Genomic DNA, 22,308 nt, shown 5'->3' on the forward strand with positions numbered 1-22,308 from the left:
AGTGCAGACAGATGTACGTGGGAGGCAGGAGTTCAAGAGTGTGTCACATGCATCCGTTTGCATCTGTCACCCGAGTCTCCCTTTAAGCTCGTGATCAAAGCAGAGCAACAAGAGATGAGGAGTTTTCCGAAATGCCAAAGCTCTGAACTTTATTTTGCTTCACGCTCTATTTCCTTCCTTTCTCCCTCAGCAGTGACACTGGACCGTGTTAGATCTGCTCGCCCGGGCAGCATGAGAGGGATGTTGAAGCGTGCTGAAAGACTGTCCTTTAATTAAAAAGCAGCAGAGTGTGTCCCCCGAGCGGCCGCCTTGACTTCTCCGGTGCTGTTTTGGCTGAATTTGCTGATTTATCTGCTGATTTTCCACTTTTAAAACTTGATCTGTGATTTATTCTGTGAAGGAGTGAAGCGTTTACCGAGCACAAATCATATATAATTATGGAAGACTCATACATTCAGGCAGGATCTTGTTTTTACTGTAGTTTTCTCTGTATATGGGTAAACTAAACTAAAATACTGTGTGTTTGCAGGACGGGATGTGTCGCAAATTAAATTAAATTAATAAAAATATATATCTGTATTTGTATCTGTATATGAAGAATTTTAAATTAAATTGCATTGATTTCATTAAATTACATTAAAATACAGTCTGTTTTAGTTTTTACCGGAAGGTGATTCACGAAGACTTTAAATTAAGTAAATTAAACTAAAATACTACATTGTAATTTTATTTAATTTAATATCCCATTTACAAATAATTTAATTGGAATTGTGCCTGTCCATTGATATAATTTAAAGAATACTTACTTTAAAAACATTAGTAACAGCAAAGTTCGCTGGTTTTCGTCGGACCTATTTAGAAGACGGAACGTTCCGTCTTCGTAATTCGTCCTTCTAAAGATGGCGGAGTATACCAACCTCGTCCGAAGGGCTTTGGGACAAATAGGAGGTCATGGTGGACTCCGAGGATTCTTTCTCCAGCTTTTCAGGTCAGTTTAGTTTATGAAACGGCGCGTGTGTTTAACAGCTAAAGATGAGAAATAAATATTTGATAAGACAGAAAACTAAAGGGTGGCAACGGTTCTGTGTTTAGAGCTAGCTTCAGTTAGCATGTTGACAGCTAACGTCAAAGGACTCTGGATGTTAAAACGTTACACCAAACTCCATTTAATAATCTCTAAATTTAAGTTCTATTTAGTTCTGTTGTTTTTACTCTACTTAAAGTACATATTGAACAGTTCAGGACTCAAACTAAGTGATTCATCAAGTGATCGGCCTGTGTTTTATTACATTACAAGTCCACAATGAACTGCAAGTGTTTGGGAAAGTAACCAATATATTTATATATATATATATATATATTTTTTTTTCTAGGGTGAATGACGTGAAAACAGGGGCTTTGATTGGTGTGGATAAATATGGAAACAAATACTATGAGGACAAAAAGAATTACTTCTTTGGTGAGTAGAGTTCCCCGTTAATGTGTGTGTGTTTTTTTTTTTTTTTTTACTACTGTTAATTACTATAATATATAGTGTATAAATCCTAATAAAATTATTGTTTTAGTATGCTCTATTCTACTGGAGGATGATTAGACTTGGCTCCTTGAGCTAGCTGTTGCTCTTTGAGGTATCAGGTAAGTGTTTTGGTTAATTCTTTTGTGTGTTCAGGACGTCACCGCTGGGTGATTTACACCACAGAGATGAACGGGAAGAGAACCTTGTGGGATGTAGACGGCAGCATGGTGCCAGCTGAATGGTGAGATGTGTGTTTTAAATGCACATAAAGAAAATAATAATTAAGTAAGAAAAATGTCGATCACTGCTGAAATACTTCTCCTGTTAATTCTTCAGGCATCGCTGGCTGCACTGCATGACCGACGACCCCCCGACCACGCACCCTCCAGAGCCCAAGAAGTTCCTCGCTGAGGTCCACCAGTTCAATGTGAGCGCCACCCCACAGCAGTACGTGCCCTACTCCACCACCCGCAAGAAGATCCACGAGTGGGTTCCCCCTAAAGTCGGATCCCAGTGAACTCTGACTGCACGTTTCACTTTCCACGCTGTAAATTATGGTTTCTAGCCTCTGTATCCAAAATGTCCTGAATAAAGTCTCTATGAAGATGTTTATGTTGGGAGTGACAGTTCTTTGACAGTGTTTGTTACAGCTGCAAGTCTGTGGTGGCTTAAACTCCAACAGCTAATATTTAGGCCGGGTTACAGACCGGCTTTTGTAAAGCGTTATTGACGCTATCTAAATAAAATTGAATTGAATTTAAATATTTGTATACACAGTTTATAGTTTTAAGTTTGTCCCCCATTAATGTGCCCTTGAAACTACAAAAATAAGAGTCAATGGATGCTGGGGGGTCAGATAATAAGCACTAGAAACATATATTAAATATATATGTGCTGGACTCCGAGGTATCGTACCCATTCTACTAGGAGGGGTGCGTTTTCCCTCGCCACAATTTTATGTTGGATAGTTGTAGACATTATTTAATTACGTTTGCACGGAATGCTTTTTAAATAGTGATACTAATGTAGTTCATAAACCAAAAGCGCATTTCTGTAGGTTTATGTAGATGTGTAATACATTCCAGTACACGCACACCCCCCCCCCCCCCCCATTTATACCATTTGGTTCCTTCCAACTGGAGACTTCTGTGGTAACCATGGTAACAGCGGAGCTCTCATAGCAGCCGCCGTGGAAGTCGGTAAAGTTCTTTCTAGCGTGATGCTAATCGCAACGTGAGGTATGAATAACACATCTCAGCTAACGCCACGTAAATAATACAGCTTTACTACGTGTGTGAATTATTTACAGCGTAGGAATTTTCTCATTTAAATCGAATTCAGCGTCTAAATAGCCTCTTAAGTGAGCTTATGTTAATGTTAGCTTGTCGTATTTAGCTCTTGTTGGCAGCAAAGTTGTAGTTTGCACTAAAACTAAAGTCCTATAAATATTTTCTACTTTTAATGAAATATATTCTGCTTTTAATGAAAATCTGCTCGTAGAATGAAGATGCAAATATTTTAAAAAAAGTTAAAATAATTGCTATATGTTGACAATATCAACTTCAACAGTGTTTTCCATTAAATACAACAGTGAGCTGTATGCTTGTCAGCATTTTTATATGCAGGATGCTGATTTATTTTGTATTTACACCTAAAAACATAATCAAATTTCATTAGTGAGGTGAGACATCCTTGATCTCTATGCTAAGGCAGTTTTGCGAGTAACTTAGAGCCTTATAATAACAAGTCTAAAACTTTGGGTGGTCATAATCACTGGTCAGGTGAATAACAGTGATTATCTTGTTGTCATGGCACCTATCAGTAGGCAATTGGACATTTTGTCATCAAAGTTAATGTTAGAAGCAGGAAAAAATGGACAAGTGAAAGGATTTGAGAGACTCAGACAAGGACTAAATTGTGAAAGATGTCCCAGCACACAGTGGTTCACGGTTGGTTCTGTACGGGGCTGTGTAGCTGCAGACCAGACATGTTGTCCATGCTGACCCCTGCCCACTCCTGAAATCTCCTGCAATGAACAGATGAGCATCAGAATAGCACCGCAGAGCAATGGAAGAAGAATCGTGTCTTCGTTTATATCACGTGGATGATCTTAGCTGAGGAATAAAAAGCACCGGGATGCAAGGAGTCCTTAATATGCTTTGATAAACATCTAACATAGCAAAAAAAAAAAACATATTAACCTCATTGTGTGCAATCAAAGAGCCTGCACGACATAGGACAGTATAGTTTAGTTCTAACAATGAAGACAGACTACACCAAGTGTGACAGTGAGCTTACAGCACAGTGTCTCTGTTGCATCTGTGTGTGTGTGTGTGTGTGTTAATCACTGCAGGATTATGCTGAGCTTAGGGAAAGTTGCAGCATGCAGCATTTCACGCCGAGGTACTGTATGTAGAGAGGTTCTCCAGAGCCGAGTGGTGTGGGGAAAGCGAGAGGACGTACAGCGCATGATGACTCAGTGCCACAGTCTCCGTGAAACTCCAGTCACTCCCATGTGAGCCTGCAGAATAAGAGGTTTGTGTAATGTTTGCACTATGTAAATATTACAGGTTGGATATTTGAGCCGTTTGATTTGTGTCTGTCTACACTTGAAAGTATGTTTTACCTCGTTTTGACCTTCTGTGTTCAGAATTATATGCCAGTCTGGTCCTGTATGCAACTAGAAGCATGAACTTGAATCCTCCATCGTATCTAGAAATGCTCCAGTTTATCTTTTATAATGAGAAAAGTTAGTTTTTATGTCGGTTTTGTGGAACAATCATCAGATTTTGTGACATAATAACGCGTTAAAGTGTTTCTTTCAAAAACTGTGCGAACAAGAGAAAAGTTTTTTACAATATTTCTAAAAATATGTTTTGTATATTTACGTTTTGACAGGCTGTAATGTTTATTTGGGCTATTTGGTATTTTTATATTCAGTAAAATAGCATTAAGTGTGCCTCTTAGAGTCTTTGTTTTTATAATTTCAGTTATCTGGGGCTGTTAAATGAGGAGACGCACCGTTTCATCCCTTTTTGTTCGAGAGGACAACTTGGAGGAAGGAAGAGGAGAAGGGGAAAGTCACTGCAACGTAAGCTTCATCTCTGTAATAGGCTTCAACGGACAAGAGGGGGCGTTGTTCCTTACGATTCGTGTCTGAGTCAGCCTTGTCACCTCGGCTCCATCAGTACAAGATCAGACTGAAAAAAGCTTTTGGCATCCTTCTTGAGTCAGCATTTCAGTAAGCAGCAATCCTCTCTGGTCTCTATTCAGACGGCAGAGACGGGACTTTGTCTGGCGAACGGAGGGCAGCCTTGCGTCTAAGTCCTTGAAATTAATTAGGAACAATGAGCTGGAAGTGATTCAGCGCATGACAAAAAGCCTGAGTGGCATTTAATGTGCTCTCAGAGCTGAGTTTTACATTTCTGTTCAGTTAACGGTTCGTTTGTTGCTCTTCTGTTACGTCTACGTCTCACATTAGCTGATAGCTATTGTCTGATTCATCCTCTGTAAATGGAGCAGATAATCTGTCCCTCTGTCTTATATGTGCTGATGCAGCAGTATACTAAAGTGGCAGCTGATACTGATGCCAGCTGGGTACCTGGAAGAAGCTATAGAGCGTCATCTTAACGTCACCTGCCCTTCTTCTTTCCTCTTCATCATCCCTCCTGCCAGCAGCACTGTCTCTTAACTCTACACACTCCACTTCCTCCTCTTCGTCGATTCTCCATCACTTCTTTTTAGCATCAAATACTTTTCTCTCCCTCTCTCCGTCCTCTCCTTTTGCATCACTCACGCACAACTTCCCCATAGATTTGACTCCGAAAGGAGCACGAGAGATCCTCGATGAGTTTCTCCAGACACCAGTTTCTGTCTCTGCTTAATGGGTCAGAGTCTTTTATTTATTTTTTTTTTAGACCTCCTCTCTAAATGTTTTGCATTTAAGATGGCCCACTTCCATCCACTTCTCAGGAGTACTGCTGCCACACACGAGAGGATGGAGCTCGACTGAGGCGATCTGAAATTACAATCTCAAGATGTTTTTGATTTCTCCTCATCCGTGCTGCAGAGTGCTTTAACGTTTCTGCACCTCAACCTTAAAGGGGAACTCCGGCGCAAAATGAACCTGGGGTTAATAACACATGTGTACCGAGTTCGACCGTTCTCTGGTATTTGTTTTCATGCATTTGTTTTGTTAGTCAAATGTGACCAGTTTATACAGGCAGTTTATTAAAAAAGGAACACAGTACCGTTCGCGTCTGGCTCGCATATCCAGGCGGGCGCCATCTTGGGGAAACTGAACTCTCTGTTGCCGGAAGAAAGCGCTGAGAGCATAGAGAAGCACTGAACGAAGAGAGTTCAGTTTCCCCAAGATGGCGCCCGCCTGGATATGCGAGCCGGACGCGAACGGTACTGTTTTCCTTTTTTAATAAACTGCCTGTATAAACTGGTCACATTTGACTAACAAAACAAATACATGAAAACAAATACCAGAGAACGGTCGAACTCGGTACACATGTGTTATTAACCCCAGGTTCATTTTGCGCCGGAGTTCCCCTTTAAGATGGTGGACAGTTGTTTTTCTTATTTGCTCATTTGCTAAAAGAACATATGAAGAATAACTCAACAGGTTTTGCCCTTTTTACTGTAGCCACCTTCCGAGTAAAAATGCATAATTCAAATGATAAAACTGTTATTTTCTTTATATTTCTTTTCAATAGTCTCTCTTCTCTGTCTGTGGTAACGATATGACTCGTAGTTTAAGGTTTTAAGCGGCAATTTTCCCACATTTTTCTTCTTGTTTATCGTCTCTACTCTCTCTGTGGCTCTTTCTTTCCCTACAAAAAGCCTGGAAACATTTTATTCACTGGACATACCGATTCATCTTACATACTTAAAGTGGTTTACACCATTTTAATCGTCGTGAGGCTTTGAGCTTTCAGAAGATATATAATTTGATTCAGAATTGATAGTCGGTCGCTGTAGAGTGAAGCAACCGCTGCTTAAATTCTGGAGTAACTACTGTCTTTTTGTGGGACTATAGTTTTGGGCAGCAGTAACAGGAATAAGAGATATCAGGATCTGAATATATACAACAGTTAGCAGATTAATTCCTTGTTGTTTTGATCCTTTTATGGGATTTGTTTGTTTGACAGGGAGGAAGAAGACTTTCCAGAGGAATTACAACAAATAGATAAAACGATTCTTAAAATAACGGTCGCTTGGTATCTTTCAAGCTGACAAAAAGCAGCTTCGACCCTTGATTTCTTCTGGTAAAATATGCCTCTGGGCGTGAGTGGGAGTGGGTTCAGAGTCCATCCTCGGTCGTATAAACACACACACACACACGCACACGCGCGCTGTTATCTGGCTCTGCAGATTAGCAGGGCTGTCCTGTAGAGTGCGTTCCCCCCCTTAGGGACTAAATCAGCATTCCCACACTCATTCATTCCTTAAGCCTCCCTCCCATCCATCCATCCCCTCTCCTCCCCTCCCTCACCCTATCTGTCTCAGTCCATCCCCGGCTCTCCATCCTCTGCCTGCTTCCTCCTGATTGGCAGCGGAGGTTGCCGTTGCTGAAGTGTGCCCGGGCCGGCGGAGGGTGGCCGATAGGGATCCTCGTTGCCTTTTAAGGTGGTCTTTTTCCTCCGAGCGTGACTGCAGAAGAGGACAGGGCAGCATTATGTTGATTGGGATCTGAGTGTGCGTGTGGAGGTAGCGCTGGTTTGATAGCCGCTGCCACAGGAAGGACAAGATTTCACAATAAGAGGGTTGCATATACAAGGACTAGATTTAGACAGGCACGTCCTCCTCCTCCTCCTCCTCCTCCTCCTCCTCCCCCTCCGCCTCCTCCTCCTACTCTTCTCTTAGAGGCTAGTCCCAAAACTTCAAACAGGCAGACAGAGCTCTCTGATGTGCACAGGTCTTCTGAGAGCTGCCGTGACATGCTCTTTGACCTCAGGCTGTGAGGAAGAGGAGGCATGAGGAAGAACCACAGCGCCATACCGCTCATCTATGTGACAGAGGTAGCGTTTGCACTCGACTTTAAACTCCTTGTTGCTCAGCTTGTCATGTGGTTGACGTGATTGATTGAGGAAATTTCTCTTGCATGAATGAGAAGCTGCAGACGGTCACATGTAATCAGCAGCTGCTTTATTGTCCTTGTGAACTTGAAACGTAAACTCCTCAGGTCTCATAAAGAGCTCTTTATGCGAAAGAGAAGCTGTAAAACTGCGGAGATTTCTTGGTTTCGCTCGTTTTGATCCGCTGCACCGTAAAGGAAAAATGCTGATCTCAAGTTGTTCTCTACTGTTCTGCAAGTTAAACAAGTTTTATTTTTACAAGCAGAGAAAATCAGGGAAGTGGATCTGCAAGAGTTAAAGGTTGAGTCAGACAGGTTTCATCACGTTGCGTTCCCATTTGTGTGACTGGCTTTTGGAGCTTGACTAATATGTGAAGAATGTCTATAGCGAGCCATAAATCCTGCTCTCTTAACCTGCGGAGAGCTTTTTATTTTCTCTTTCTGTCTCGCCAAGAATAAAAGCAGCGCTGCAGTTTCCTCCATTCGTTCTGCTTCTCAGCGCTCGAGGACGAGGTCATGTTTGTGCTCTTCTCGTCTTCATCTGTCCATCACGATCCGTCAACACGTCCGGTTGTTGTAGACCCTGAAAAGAAAAGCCGGTTCCTAGAAGGTCTCCGTTGGCTGCGCTCATTGTTCTGTTCGTTTTGTGGTGCACTCACAAGAAAATTGCCATGAAAAATATAGCGTTATATAACTCCTGTCACTACAATGAGGCTCTTCCTGGCATGCCAAAAAGCCTTCGTCTGTCCACAAACAAGGAAACAGTTGAGTGAAGAAGCGGCAGGATGTTGCTTATTATCGCTCCCCAGTGTGTCGTCGCCCTCCTAAAGGCCTCAGTGTGGCAGAGACATTCTGCAACAAGTCTAAAACGAGCCTTGATTGGTGCTTCCACCCTGGACCTGTTGTTAAATCCTCTTGTGTACAGGATTTCTTCAAGAAATGAAGACACTCTCCAGCCGTTAACGCGGTCACCTCAATCCGTTTACCATGGAAACCATCACACGGCATTTGAGACCTTGGTTCTGTGAGCTCGGCTTTGCTGTCTCCCTCGCTAATTTGTGTGTGTTTTTTTTTTTTACGGTAATGTCTCAGGGGTACACATGTGTCAACAGTGCAATCTTCTCGCATCAGTGGTTTTATCTTTAAATGCTCACAGGAGCAAATGAGGAAATGTTGAGGACGTCTGCAGCGGTTGAGGACAAACCGCTGAGTTCTTGTAAATCTAACAAATTTTTACCGTCTACACAGTTAAAAAAACATGAAGATGCAAACTTAAACCCAAGTTTAGCTTACTTTAAATTATTATTATTAGCATTGCTTCCCCACTTCTTTCCATTGCCTTCGTTTACCAGAAATCTTATTCCTCTTTTTGCATCTTAAACATGAAGCAAAACGTCAAATCAGCTAAAGCGTGAGCTAAAAACGAATGAACACGATCTCAAAAATGCCTGTAACACAACTTCTGTGTGCAGCTTTCTCTTCATTTTGGGATTTAAAAAATTCTTTAAAGACGTAATGTTTAATGGTCACTACATAATAAACCAAGCGTCTCATCTGTTTAGTAAAACACAAGATGTTTATTGGTTGTTCCTGATTCATTATTTTCCTCCACTGCTCACATTCAGACCCGTCGTTGCTCATATTTTCCAGCCTCGGTAATTACCTACCGTTTATTTTTTTTGCTTTGCTTTGTGGAGTGCATTCAGCTTGTGAACAAAAAAACATAAACCCACGCTCTCGCCGTTGCCGCTATTGAACGCTCACATACCTTTCAGTGTCCCTGGAAACCCTCTAGTGTCATGATTTAAATTTCTGAGAAGACATCAGAGACCTCGCCAGCGGCTGCTTCACGAGTCTGTGCAGGTTCACGAGCTGAGCTAGATAGCAGAAAAATAATAGCCTTGAGGTAAAGAAAGTGTGTTAAATGTCAACAAGGGTCCAAGTAAAGATGTTTTTTAAGAAAATACAGTATGTGTGAGCTTGTGCGTGCTCCTCTCGCTGTCTGTTTAACAGCTGCAGCTAACGATTAGTTTTGTTTTTACGACCAAATACCAGAAAACCTAATGTGATTTCCATCAGCCCCAGGTGCGCCTAGTGTTTAGTGCTAATTAGCAAATGTTTACTTGCTTACATGCCAAACTAAGATGGTAAATGTCAAAGGCCAAGAGGAAGATGTGAGGTGGTGCGAACAATAAGGGAACAAGTAATTAATTTTAGATGGGAATAAGTAAAACTTGAAAAGAATGGCACTCAGAATCTTGTGGTGACGACATGAGACAAAATGTTTGGTGTTTAAGTTGTGGCATCAGGTATAAGTCAAGGAAAATGTGTAGATGTAACTTAATGTGAGAAATGCAAAGGAATAATAAACGGCTGTTGGGAATATCAAAGCTGAATTACAGTATATTAACTTGGCATTCACTTATTCTGGAAACACGGACCTTAACAAAAATGACCTCTTATAGGGCGCCGTTCATGTGGTCTTTTCTCATGGACGTAATAAACCCCGTTTAAAGACAAAAACAGAACAAAACTAAGGCCTATGAGATCTGAGAGAGTGACACAAAATAGAAAATCACAACATGAGGTTTGCATGACTAGCATTAGCATGTACCTTGACGCACACAGCCTGCTAGCATCAGCTATCAACGTCTCTCTTCATTGATGTCAACCAGAACAACTTAAGAGAGCTGTACATTTTTTATTTTGTTCAACCAAAAGTTTAAAGCTCAGTAATATCCATTAAGAATCAATTAATGCTTGTTTTATATCATAAATATCATAAATTAACACTTGATAGGACAACGCCAAAGACTGAGTCAATCAACAGGTTATGTCTGTGAAGGTTCTCAGTCATCCAGGTCATGGTATATCCAATAAAGGTTCAAAAAAGGCAACTGGACTTGTAGAGTTTTTTAGAGAAGACGTTTCACCACTCATCCGAGTAGCTTCTTCAGTTCTGGTGGGAAGTCTGAGGTTTAAATTAGGAACTCCTCCTGAAAAAACTTGCTTGTTATGCTAATAACCAACTGAAGAACCGAAGAAGCTACTCGGATGAGTGGTGAAACGTCTTCTCTAAAAAACTCTACAAGTCCAGTTGCCTTTTTTGAACCTTTATTGGATATAATCAACAGGTTAGTGCAGTTCAAAGTACTTACATAGTTGATAATGAGACACTTCAGATGCGCACAGGAAATCAGTCTGAGGTTAATGCTTGCAAGGACTAAAAATAGATTAAGATTAATTATAATTTTTAAAACAGGAAAAATTAGATGCAAGACAAACATGGATGCAGTAAATGATCCAGTAACACAAGTGTCACAAGTGTCTCATCCCTCAGCTCCAAGATCATCAAGAGACAAACAGCAGACAAACTGACCGTGGCCTCATCAGACGCGTCTAATGTCCCCCGAGCTCGTCGCACTGATTAGACCAGAGCTGCATGTGTGTAATTCTCCAAATGGTAACGACCTTCGCTGATGAACAAGTATGTTTGTTCAAGCAACAATTTCACCCCCCCCCCCCCCCCACACACACACACGATAGCTGTCATCCTATAGTTGCCATCCATTTCTCATTCGTCTGTTCGCTCAATTTGTTGCCACGGCGACGGGAGGTGATTGCAGCATCCTGTCGCCGGTCCTTTGGCTCCAGCCGTATGACACCACGTTCACATGTTTGCACTTCTATCCATGTGAGGACCCCGCTAAAACCTGACATGTTAAGCTGACTCGTGTATCAGCGTTACATTTGCGTCACAGAGCTAAACGGAGCTTCTTCTGTAATCATATTACACGGTTGCTTAATAAAACGTAATGATGTTTTATTCCTAGAATCCTATTTCGTCCATTCAGTCTGCTGCATAATAAGATTTTGACAAAGCGTAATTGTTTCATAATCTCTTGGTTATTATATCATGAAGAATAATTACACCTATACGTTTCCTTTTCACAAACTAGACCTAATTTAAATTCTCAACCTTCATTCAAACCCCAAGAAGCCAAAAATGTCCCAACTCAGATTTGTTCTCTAGCGATGGATTAAATATAAGCAATATTAATATATCATATACAGTATTATTATGTTAGAATACTCTAAAAGTGTTAAAATTATGCTTCAACCTGTTGCTGTCAACTATTTAAGACCTTGTTAGTTACATTCAGTGTGTTTCTGACCCATAAACCCAGAATAAAGCCATTTTATTTCTACCTGTGTGTACAAGCCAGATATGATAAGAGTTATTTATAACAGACTTGTCTGGTCGAATCTATTTTAAACAGAGCAATGTGTGTGTGCGCTCGGCCTCATTAACATATAACCTTGTACCTTTATCTGCAGCCTGTGGCTCTAAAAAGGAAAAATATAAAAGTCTATCGGCCGTGTCTTTTATTTTCTCTGTGGAGTCAGCAGAAAAATTAAATGTTTCCTTAATTTCATACAGTCTCGCCTTAATAAACCCAGAGTTGTTGATTTATTAGGTACATTTAACTGAAATCCTACCTTAATTAAAGTTATAATGTTCAGTTTTTCTTGCTTTATAGTGTTTTTTATTCAACATTGATGCCACTTTCAAATCTGTGTGTTAGACATTAAGCTAATTAAGCTTAGCCAGTTTCGCTTAGCATAAACACACACAAAAAAAAAATTCCTATCTGCGGATCTAAAACTTTTTAATAACCACATTATCTGTTGTTTGGTTAATCAAAAACTGAAATTTGAAATTGACAGTATAGCAGTTTACCCCGGTTTTCAGTCGTTACGCTAAACTAAGCTAAGCTAAGCTAAGCTAATCGGCTAATGGCTGTAGACGTTGAATGTTTTAGTTTTCTCTCTCCCATCTGATAATTAGATGAGAAGATCAGTACCACTCTCATGCCTGGAAGTTATGATAAAATAAGATTTTTTAATTTATCCCACAGTGGCTAACTTAGCTTAGCATAAAGACTTGAAACAGAGGGAAACACTGTTTAAATTTTGCCTACGTGCACCAGCAACGCTCCCAAAGTAACACATTGTGAATTGTCGGACTAAAGCTAAACGCTTGAAAGTGTACAGATGCCAATCTAGCAGTTCCTGTTTCCAAATATGCTAAGCTAATGGGCTAACTATCTTGTCTCACTTTTAGCGAGAGCGCAAGTAAACACGTCTCCTAAACTGTAGAAGAACGGTAGATTGCAAATATTGATCAACAAACGGATTAACTGTGTGGTTTTGTCGTCTCATTGCTCCAGTATTAGAAGAGACGTTAATCCATTGTCTATCCTTTTGATTTATAAATGTTAGCGCTTTATCTATTGTGTGATGTTGTGACAGAATAATGGTGTTGGTGTCAGTCTGTTGAACTGTCTCCTTTTATCTCTCTCTGACCTCTGGCTTTAATGTCACACCTCTTGGTCTTGAACTCTCTCTCTCTCTCTCTGAACGCCTACATATCACAGCAGTTGTCATTTAATCTAGAAAAAAAATATTCTCCAGAGAGACCTGAATCCTCTCAGAAGAAGACAAAGGGGCTGAAATGTCACAAGCTGGCAGTGTGTGGTGGGCAGTGACGTGGGTGTTTGGCGGGATGACACATGAAAGCGTGGCTGGTGCCCCATCCCCGCCTCCTCCACTCGCTTTCAAAGCATGACCCCCTTAGATATTTATTTCAAACACGGTGCCCGTGTTCACTCGGAGAGGCCTCGCTGTCCTTTAAGAGAGCTTTCACACATTCTGGTAGTCAGATCAGGTCACGGTACGGCGAGGATGCAGGTGTTTGATAAGAGTAAAACTGACAAGAGCTTAGCTAAAACAGTCCATTTTATCATTATTTTATTGAAGATTGAAACAGTTTGCCAAGTGTAAACAAATAGGATACATATTTATTTTGTGTTTTGCTGTTTAGTTCAGCTGGACGGTTGCAGCTCTGTTAATTGCAGGTCATTTTTCATCAACTTTTGCTTTATAAAAGTAAAAAAAATCGTGGAAAAGAGCCAAAAAGACAAGTTGCAAGTTGTCTTTAAGGTCTGGATGCACCAAACTGACAACTACAACCAAAAAAACAATTCATCCTACCAGCAGGTGGCAGTAGTCTATATTTGTTGTTCAAAAGCAGAAACAGGAAGTGCTACTATTAGCTGGGGGGCTAGGAAGAGCTACAGATCTGGCCTAACCTGAATCGTGCAGTTGCTTTATTCATCCGAGATCGTCATGTTGTGAAAATATTTGTGGATTTTACATGTTTAGTTTATATAAAGATGTAAAATGAGAAAAGCCTCCTGCATTTTGTGCGTCACAAAGCTAAGGGGCCAATCAGAGAGTAAGTCTCTCTCTCTAGACTCGTTCCACCGCCAGTTCAACATATTGAATCGGCTGAAAACCCAGCGTCAGGGGTCCGACTAGTGCCAAGACCGCCAGCTTGGTGTTTCACAGCCTTTAAATGTCATGTTTCATCTTCAAACAGTTCAAAACTCAGTTATATTCTGTTTAAATTGAAATAATACTCAAAAAAAAAAGCAGCACATCATTAACAACACCCCCAACATTCATCAACAACAGAGCGAAACAGCCGACAGCTGCTTGTGGAAAGAAATACATTTACATTACAAGACATGCACAGCAGCTACCTTTTAGAAACCAATAGGCTTTGAAATGCAGCTTGTTTTTAGAGATTTTTAGAAATGCTGAGGCCATGAACCCAAATCTCCACAGACGTTTTATTAACTACTTGGATTTTAATCCATTTACTGACAAGTATAAGAAAACGTGACCTCTATGTGCTCATTAGTAGCCTGTAGTATGTGTCTAGTAACACCTGTTGGTGAATATTTACACCTTCCTTTAGTTCTCTGTGGTGTATTTTACCGTTGGTTTGAAGGATTTATAACCGGTTAATTTCTACTAAACTCCCTTTATGTGTTCGGCTTATTCAGAAGACCATCTGCTTCATAGGTTGCAAATTTATGTGCCACTGTATTAGCGTCTTCAACAGCATTATCAGTGCCATTCGCGTATCTACCCTGCCCCAGGGTTTACGAAGCCGTGTGATTAACCTCGACAGCACTGCATCTATTTGCTGCAGCGCTTCGACTCCAGTCAGCTTGAATTTACCGCCAGAGCCCCTTAAAACCTGTCAACCTTTTTTTTTTTTTTTCCCCGTCCCAGCATCCCCATTCAAGTGCCCCATTGATTTAGTTACCCCTCTAGGCCTCGGACAAAAGGAACGGCTGGAGAAGCAGGGAACCTTAGCCCTCCCTGGAGAAATGCTATTATAGAGGCAGAATAGAGCTTGAGGAGCGTGATGATGAGGAGGAGGAGGAGGAGGAGGAGGAGGAGGAGGAGGGGGACTGAAGCTTCTTCTGTTAATTTGTTTGAAAGACAAAGTTGCTTTTGAGGTTGCAGAGCGAGGAGAGAGGGCAACAACTGAAATGTAGAAATTGGATTAAAGGAGCTTTATTTATGTATTTTCTCCACAGAACAGTTGTGTTTATGCTACATTGACCCGTAGATGTTTACATCTCAAGTTTACTCTTTCTCTAAGTCCGTGTTATCTAAGGGCTGTGAAACCAAATTGGTAGGGGAGACAGTTTGTTTCTCTTTCTAGCGTCGTAGCTAATAGCAGAACAAATACAGACCGCTGCCACTTGCTGGTATAAGCAGTTATTTGCTGTCACGCAAGAAATAGCTGTTGGCTGTAGTGTTTGCTGTGTGTTTAAGTGCAACCTTCTGGTTCCAGACAGGTGACGCGAGGCAACATCTTTGCTGCCGGTAGTTCTTTGATGTCGATTCGGCGTGTCTGTAACTTGAAACATATAGCGGTAAACCTAGAAAAATATTACACACCGTTAGAGACACCTGTAGGGTTGTATTTTTTTTATATTTCACCCCACCATGCAGCTTCACATCAGTGTAGACCGCCAAAAAGGTGGTGGAGACCAAAAACAGAACTAAAATTTATATTTCCTTTCAACAAGTGGCCAAGAACAAATATGATTATTATTATATTTATTTCCAAACAAGTCAATCGTGTCAACTTGTTTCTGCTTCACCCGTGTGTCCGAAGTGTTATTGCAGATTTATATGTCACTTGGCACATGGGAAGAATGTAGTGATGGATTTTCAACTCTTTCACGTCTACATTTCATATGGGCTTGACATCCCAACTGACCCTGACACCGGGGTGTTTGGTCCTATCCTGTCAGACTGATTACTTCTGCCCGGTGATACATGTGGATGCCCAGACTGATAAGTCATAAGCGGCAGCCCCGACAGCAGCCTCCCTCATGCTCTGTCTCCCATATCTGTCGCAGCACAGGAATAAGGATCATTACTTGTCCAGTGCTGAGCTTAATGACGCATACTGGCATCAGTGGTCTTGTTGACAAATCCGTCATCTACACAAATTTTAGTTTTTCAAGGTAAAACAGAGTGATATAGATCGTATTTGGAGGGCTCACTAAAAAAGGAAATGCTAAGTTAAAAAGCCGAGACGGGTAGGATGAACTGTAGTCTGCAAGGGAGACGCATGATGAAAGAAAATGTAATTGCTGGCACGTATGCAACGACTTATAATAAAAGAAAAAATTGAGCGGGAGGCTGACAGCTTTAATAAGAGGAGAGTGGAAGACGGGGACAGGACTTCAAGCGGAGATAGATGAAAAGAGGGTGCGAAGAAAGAAGGGATGTATATTTTTTTTTATTTAAATTTTTCTTTGGATGGAGCTTCTGTTATGCAATCCAAAAAAAAATACACCATAACTTTACTGCTCCAATTACTTAGTGAAAGCGATGTTTATGTGCGAGAGCATCTGGCTTGTGCGACTGATTCTCCCTGCTGCTGCTGATGTTGATTCTGTCTTTGCCCAGCATGACATCAGGGATAAAAGATGAGTTATGCAGATGGAGACGGCAGCTCCCTGCCTCAGTGTTCATCTGGATGTAGACATATCCCCGACTGACAGCAGCAGCTATGAATGTATAAACACGTTAGAGCGTTTCTGTGACAGTGATATCAGCAGGAGGGGGGTCGTAATTGACAAATGTTAAAGATTTTAAATTAAATATCTTTTATTCCCGGAGCTCCGAATGATATATGTTATCATTCACTCGTCATGACACTCATACATATATATTACCTGTCTTTGTAATGGAGAAAAATGAGTGCAAGATTAATTAAATCCGATCTCCTCCAGGTTTTATCTCATCGTCATAACGTCGGTTCATATGACGGTGAATAAAAAGCGTCTCTGTGAGGCCGCGCTATCTTTCAAGGAAATTAAAAAGCAACGAGACGTTTCTTCTCACGTCTGAACACACAGTGTGCTCTGGAGAGTTTCCCTTCCTGTCTGAATCAGAGACCACAGCAATAACAGGCCTGGATTAGGCCAGCTGTGTGTCAATTACCGCTTAGTTTCATGTCTCACTTTGGCTTCTCGTCTGTCACTTTCTTCCTCTCGGGCATAATGCATTAAGTTAGTTGTGCCAACTGTGCGGTATGGGAACTGATATAAGCTTTGACGTCAATTTTACTGGCACAGGAGTGCAGAACATTAGCGCTGGAGGCGGTTATACAAGCGTCAAGTGACAAACCGTGTTAACATTTAAGTCAGTCACAAATGTAGGACAGCGCAGTAAGAAAGATAAGTCATATACAATATTAAGCAAATGAAAACTTTGAGGATGTCGTATCGTTCTCTGTTATTGCTTGCTTGGCTTTAAGAATGGTTAGACGAAACAAAAAAACATCTGAACAAGAATATAACGTCCTAAATAATGCAAAGGATTGTGTTGCATTGCATTTCATCACACAGGCGTTTCTGCTTTTCTGTGTGCTACAGTTACAGTGAAGTCAGATACTCTGGTAGAGAGGTAGCTTTAAATTAGATACTAGGCAGACTAGCTACATACCTAAGATCACTTTTTATCAGCTGTCATCAAATACTGTTGTCTATGTTTTGATCACCACGCCCTGAAGGAACTGAGCGGACACTTTCCTGCTAAATGCTAAACACGTCTAACAGGCATTTGGCGGGCTGGTCGGTTAACATTTGTTTTTGTTTTTTTTAGATGCTAGAATGAAATGAAGTTAACAAGATAATGAATAAATGTTGGTTGATGATATTAATACATCAACACGCAGGGGAAATAGACTGGAAGCTGTTAACAAGAAACCAGTCTGAAACTAATCTATACACTGTGGAAGAACAAAATCCTTAAGTAAAAAATTAGAAGCCCAAAATAAACTCCCAAGAGACCCAAATAGAATTAACCGCTTCCTCTTGTACATTCCAGTTCTGTCGTCCTTAACCAAAACACTTGAGCACCCTGACAGGACAATCTGAGCCCAGTCAACATTCTAGACCACCAGAACTTCCTCACGAAACCTCAACCGCTTAAAGGTTCCGGAACCCCTGCAGAAAGTTTCCTTCACCTTACATTAAACATTCCAGAACCCCTGCAGAAGGTTCCCCTTGCCCACTATCAGCGTTCTAGAATCCCACCAGAACTTCCTCGCGAAACCTCAACCGCTTAAAGGTTCCGTAACCCCTGCAGAAAGTTTCCTTCACCTTGCATTATACATTCCAGAACCCTGCAGAAGGTTCCCCTTGCCCACCATCAGCGTTCTAGAATCCCACCAGAACTTCCTCACGAAACCTCAACCGCTTAAAGGTTCCGTAACCCCTGCAGAAAGTTTCCTTCACCTTGCATTAAACATTTCAGAACCCTGCAGAAGATTCCCCTTGCCCACCATCAGCGTTCTAGAATCCCACCAGAACTTCCTCGCGAAACCTCAACTGCTTAAAGGTTCCGGAACCCCTGCAGAAAGTTTCCTTCACCTTGCATTAAACATTCCAGAACCCTGCAGAAAGTTCCCCTTGCCCACCATCTGCGTTCTAGAATCCCGCCAGAACTTCCTCACGAAACCTCAACTGCTTAAACGTTCCGGAACCCCTGCAGAAAGTTCCCTTTGGCCCCAGTCAACATTCCGGAATGCTCACACAACCTCATCTCAAACATTCCATAGCTCCCCGACAGAATGTTCTCTTTTTAGCCCCGCGTCAGAATTCTTGGATCCCTCCAGAACTTCCTCACACACCCTTATCATAAACATTCCGCAACTACAGAACATTCTGTTTGCCCCCCTCCCCCCTCCCCTCACCTCTGTATTCCAGCATCCTACAAGAACATTCTGACCTCCTCAGCTAAACATTCCAGGATGCCTCCATAATTTCCCGACCTCCCTCGTAACATTTCAGAGGCTCACCAAAACGTCCTGGGCCTCGCTTCGCCCAAACAATCCCAGAGACCCACCTACACTAAACGCTAAATACCAGGGATTATTAACGTCACTGTTGTGGAAGTCTCTAGCGTAGCGAAGGTCAAGATGATGTCACAACTGAGATGGAGACAGGAAGCGGAGCAGGAAGTCCATAAAGGACACAAACATTGGTGGCGAGGAAAGAGAACAATGGCGTCCCGTGATTAACAGCGTGAATTTTATGTATACACGTAAATGCTTCGTTCCTTTACGCAAACGTGAATTATGCGCCGTTTTACAACTGGAAATTCTGACATTTATACAGTGCACTTCAAAAATGCTGTGACCTGTCTGTGGTTTTGCACGATGCTGAACTCTGCTGCTCTTATTAAAAGTCAAATGCGTTGACATTTAAATGAAGAACTGCAACTGTATGTATGTCAGAGATGACGTGCGTGCCTTTTTTGGTTTCTAGCAGTGATTTAAAGAGCAGACAGAGCAGTTTTAACATCTTCTGTTGCTCTTTTCGAGTTTTGAAGCCTGATGAGCGTCATTCAGTGCTGCAATATCCATTAGAGAGTAGCTCTTAATGGCATTTGCAGGCTAAACTTGTTTTCTGTGAATCAACAGCCGATGCCCTCTCTGAACCCAATCAATTTGAAAGTGCAAAGAGACCAAAATTGTGGACCTAATTAAATGTCACAATTAACATGGTGCACACTTTCTCTCTTTCACACGTATAAGCATGGATTTGATTCATCAATACCCAGGGGAAATGGACTGGAAGTGTATTAGGTTATTAGGATCGATCACAGCAGAGAGATTTGTTGCGGATCTAAACCCAAAGCTACGCAGTGATTGTTCTAGAGATGCAAAATAACATGATTGAATCAGCTTGGATCAGATTAAAAGTGCCCTGCAGCCAGCCTCAGCACCAGGTGTTGTACTCTGCCCCTGCAGCCTGAATCACCTGGCCTCTGATCGTCCAAACCTGTCAGCACACACTCTTGTCATAATGATTAACCGGCGCCTGAGTCACCCACCGTCCTCATAAAGTGGGTCCATGTGTGCGTTAGGGGGAAGAAAGTGATAAAGAACGATAGAAGTGTCAGATAGAGCGTCTCCGCGCTTGTTTTTAAAACAGACAGCAGAGTGTTTGCCAGAGGAATGCGATGATGAATTCTTAATGTGTGCTTGGACAGTAAACTGTCAGGAGGCTCAGATCACATGTCAAGGCCACTAACCATACTAATTAGTTTCTTTATCAGTAAGGCCGCAGCGGAGCTGCTATGGCTTTAAATCATTCATGACGTCCTCAGACCTTTGTGGAGTAATTCATCCATCTTTTCACTTGAGATAATGGCTTGTGTCATGTCTCCCTATTTCAGGCTTCTAATTATTTCGGTGACTATGTGTTTCAGCCAGGTATACACGAGAGCTTTTGAAAAACATGCATAGGACCAGGAGGCCTATCCTCATGAGCTTCCTATGAACCTTCAAGATAAGCATTTTCATCGAAAGCAGTAGCAGAAGTACTACTTATATAGGAAATGAATAAATGAAATTACACCGATCAAACACAACATTAAAATCACTGACAGGAGAAGTAAATAACATTGACCATCTTCTGACGATTCAGTGTTCTGCTGGGAAACTTTTGGACCTGGCATTCATTGGTGTGGATGTTACTTAGACATGTAGCACCCACCTAGACCAGACCAGGCACCCCCACCCCATAGCAATGACACTCCTTGATGGCAGCAGACACACACACTCAAAAACTGTTTAGTAACAACTCAAAAAAACATGAAGAACAGCACAAGGTGTTGACCTGGCCTCCAAATTCACTAGATCCCAAACTGATCAAGTGTCTGTGGGATGATCCACAGAGGCCCCTCCCCTCAAACCCCCCCCCACTAACACTAATGTTCTGTAGCCAGACACCACAGGACACCCTCAGAAGGACCATGTCCATTCTCTGATGACTCACAACTGTTTTGGAGGCACAAGGGTGGAAGGTGGTCATAATGTTATGGCTGATTGGTGTGTAAATATTCAATATTTGGATGTTTCAATCGATCACATACTCCACATTGTGTCATTACTGATTGATTATTAATGTGGGTGTGTTCGTTGTGCCCCGCAGCCCCTCCCTCTGAACGAGTCGGTGGGCGGGGCGTAGCCGCACATTGCGCTGTCCCCTCTGGCTGGCTGTGTTTAGGAGGATTACCGCGGCGGGCAGGGCAGGCGAAAGGAGCCGTAGCGTCGCCGCTGTCGGTCGGGTCTCCAGCAGCGGCTGCGGCGGAGAGCAGGGGAGGGGGAGAGTCGTGATGGCGTGCGTGGCACCGGCGGTGTTAACGGTCCGTGTTTTCTGTTGAGGACAAAAGAACCGGGACGATCGAGTGTGTGTGAGTCCGCAGATTATGTGTGGAGCTGGCTGCGCTGCTGCGGTGAAAACTTTATCAGAAGTGGGGACACAGTCACGTTAGCGGCGGCAATATGGTAAATATACGTTTTATATTAAAGAGAAGTTAGCGCATGTTTGCTAAGTAAACTCAACAACACTGAGAGAAAGAGACAGAAACGTGAAGGTTTTTGTGTTTAAATCAACACTGAGTCCTTCCATGCATTGTGTTTGCCTCGAGCTGGGTTTAATTTGGTGGAAAATGCCCAGTTTTGCAAAGTTATTCTAATTTATGCATGTTTAATATTACAACAGCTGTCTGCCCGCTTTCGTTTAGGCTAGTCCTGACAAAAAGTATGCCAAACCTCATTTAAAAAATCTTAATTTTTATATTTGCTTCATGTTAAATATCCATATCTGCTACAGAAACATGTATTTATATATTTCTCATGAATCTTTAGGACCCTTTCCATAATTCGGCTCAAATCATCTTCTCTTAAATGCTCCTTTTATTATTAATCTCATACAATTTATCATGTTGAACTACAGTGTGTTTGTTTCCGCGCTCATATGCGAGGCGTCGTTAAATTGACAGTTTTCGTAATGGAGTTTGGTGCAGAACAACTGACCCCCGCTGCTGACCACACAGTGAACGTGTCACAGTGGTTTTACATCATCTTGAGGCTGCACTCAGACGACCCTTCACGGGATCCAGACATCATCGTGATCTGAACTGTTTGCAAAGCAGGACTGTGCCCACAGGCAACGCTGGTGGTGGAGCAGGTCCTTCCAGTCTTGTTGCCAGTGTTGCATTGATGTCGGTGAAGATGTGAATGAATGCATATGTTATATGCACTCTCTTGCCTAAGCATTAGGTGCACAAGTTAAAACTAGTTCATTCTAATATAACAATCCTGCAGTAAATCAAGTGCAAGTGGTAACTCCACTGGATGATCATTTTGCAGGATGTAGACTGTGGAAACAGGATTGAATTAAACACTTAAGACTAAAATAGGGTCGTCAAAATAATATAAACACGTCTCAATATAATTCAAAAGCACAGATGAATC

The 22,308-nt window shown here is 41.8% G+C and overlaps 2 protein-coding genes across 3 annotated transcripts in view; both read left to right on the forward strand.

The window, feature by feature from the left end:
- Window positions 1–865: 865 nt before the first annotated feature.
- ndufa12 (NADH:ubiquinone oxidoreductase subunit A12) lies at window positions 866–2,126 on the forward strand. The gene is made up of 4 exons (XM_084573840.1): window positions 866–988; window positions 1,374–1,459; window positions 1,670–1,757; window positions 1,853–2,126. The coding sequence occupies exons 1-4, from the start codon at window positions 900–902 to the stop codon at window positions 2,031–2,033; spliced, it is 444 nt and encodes a 147-aa protein (XP_084429966.1). The 5' UTR covers window positions 866–899; the 3' UTR covers window positions 2,034–2,126.
- Window positions 2,127–7,419: 5,293 nt separating this feature from the next.
- The window catches only part of tmcc3 (transmembrane and coiled-coil domain family 3), a 44,346-nt gene continuing 29,457 nt past the window's right edge, over window positions 7,420–22,308 (forward strand). The window contains exon 1 of one of the 2 annotated variants that reach the window (XM_084573820.1): window positions 7,420–7,542. In XM_084573820.1, the coding sequence (XP_084429946.1) occupies window positions 7,498–7,542 (45 nt within the window). In that variant the 5' untranslated portion in view covers window positions 7,420–7,497. Of the gene's footprint in view, window positions 7,543–21,077; window positions 21,337–22,308 lie in introns of those variants that run through there. The other variant, XM_084573821.1, reaches the window with a different exon arrangement.

Source organism: Chelon labrosus (assembly GCF_963514085.1).
Source record: "Chelon labrosus genome assembly, chromosome: 23".
NCBI classification, from domain to species: domain Eukaryota; kingdom Metazoa; phylum Chordata; class Actinopteri; order Mugiliformes; family Mugilidae; genus Chelon; species Chelon labrosus.

Coding starts and splice junctions, on each gene's coding strand:
- ndufa12 (XM_084573840.1), top strand. CDS start 900: ATGGCGGAGTATACCAACCTCGTCCGAAGGGCTTTGGGACAAATAGGA. Junction 1,460..1,669: donor CAAAAAGAATTACTTCTTTG/GTGAGTAGAGTT, acceptor TTGTGTGTTCAG/GACGTCACCGCTGGGTGATT. Junction 1,758..1,852: donor AGCATGGTGCCAGCTGAATG/GTGAGATGTGTG, acceptor TTAATTCTTCAG/GCATCGCTGGCTGCACTGCA.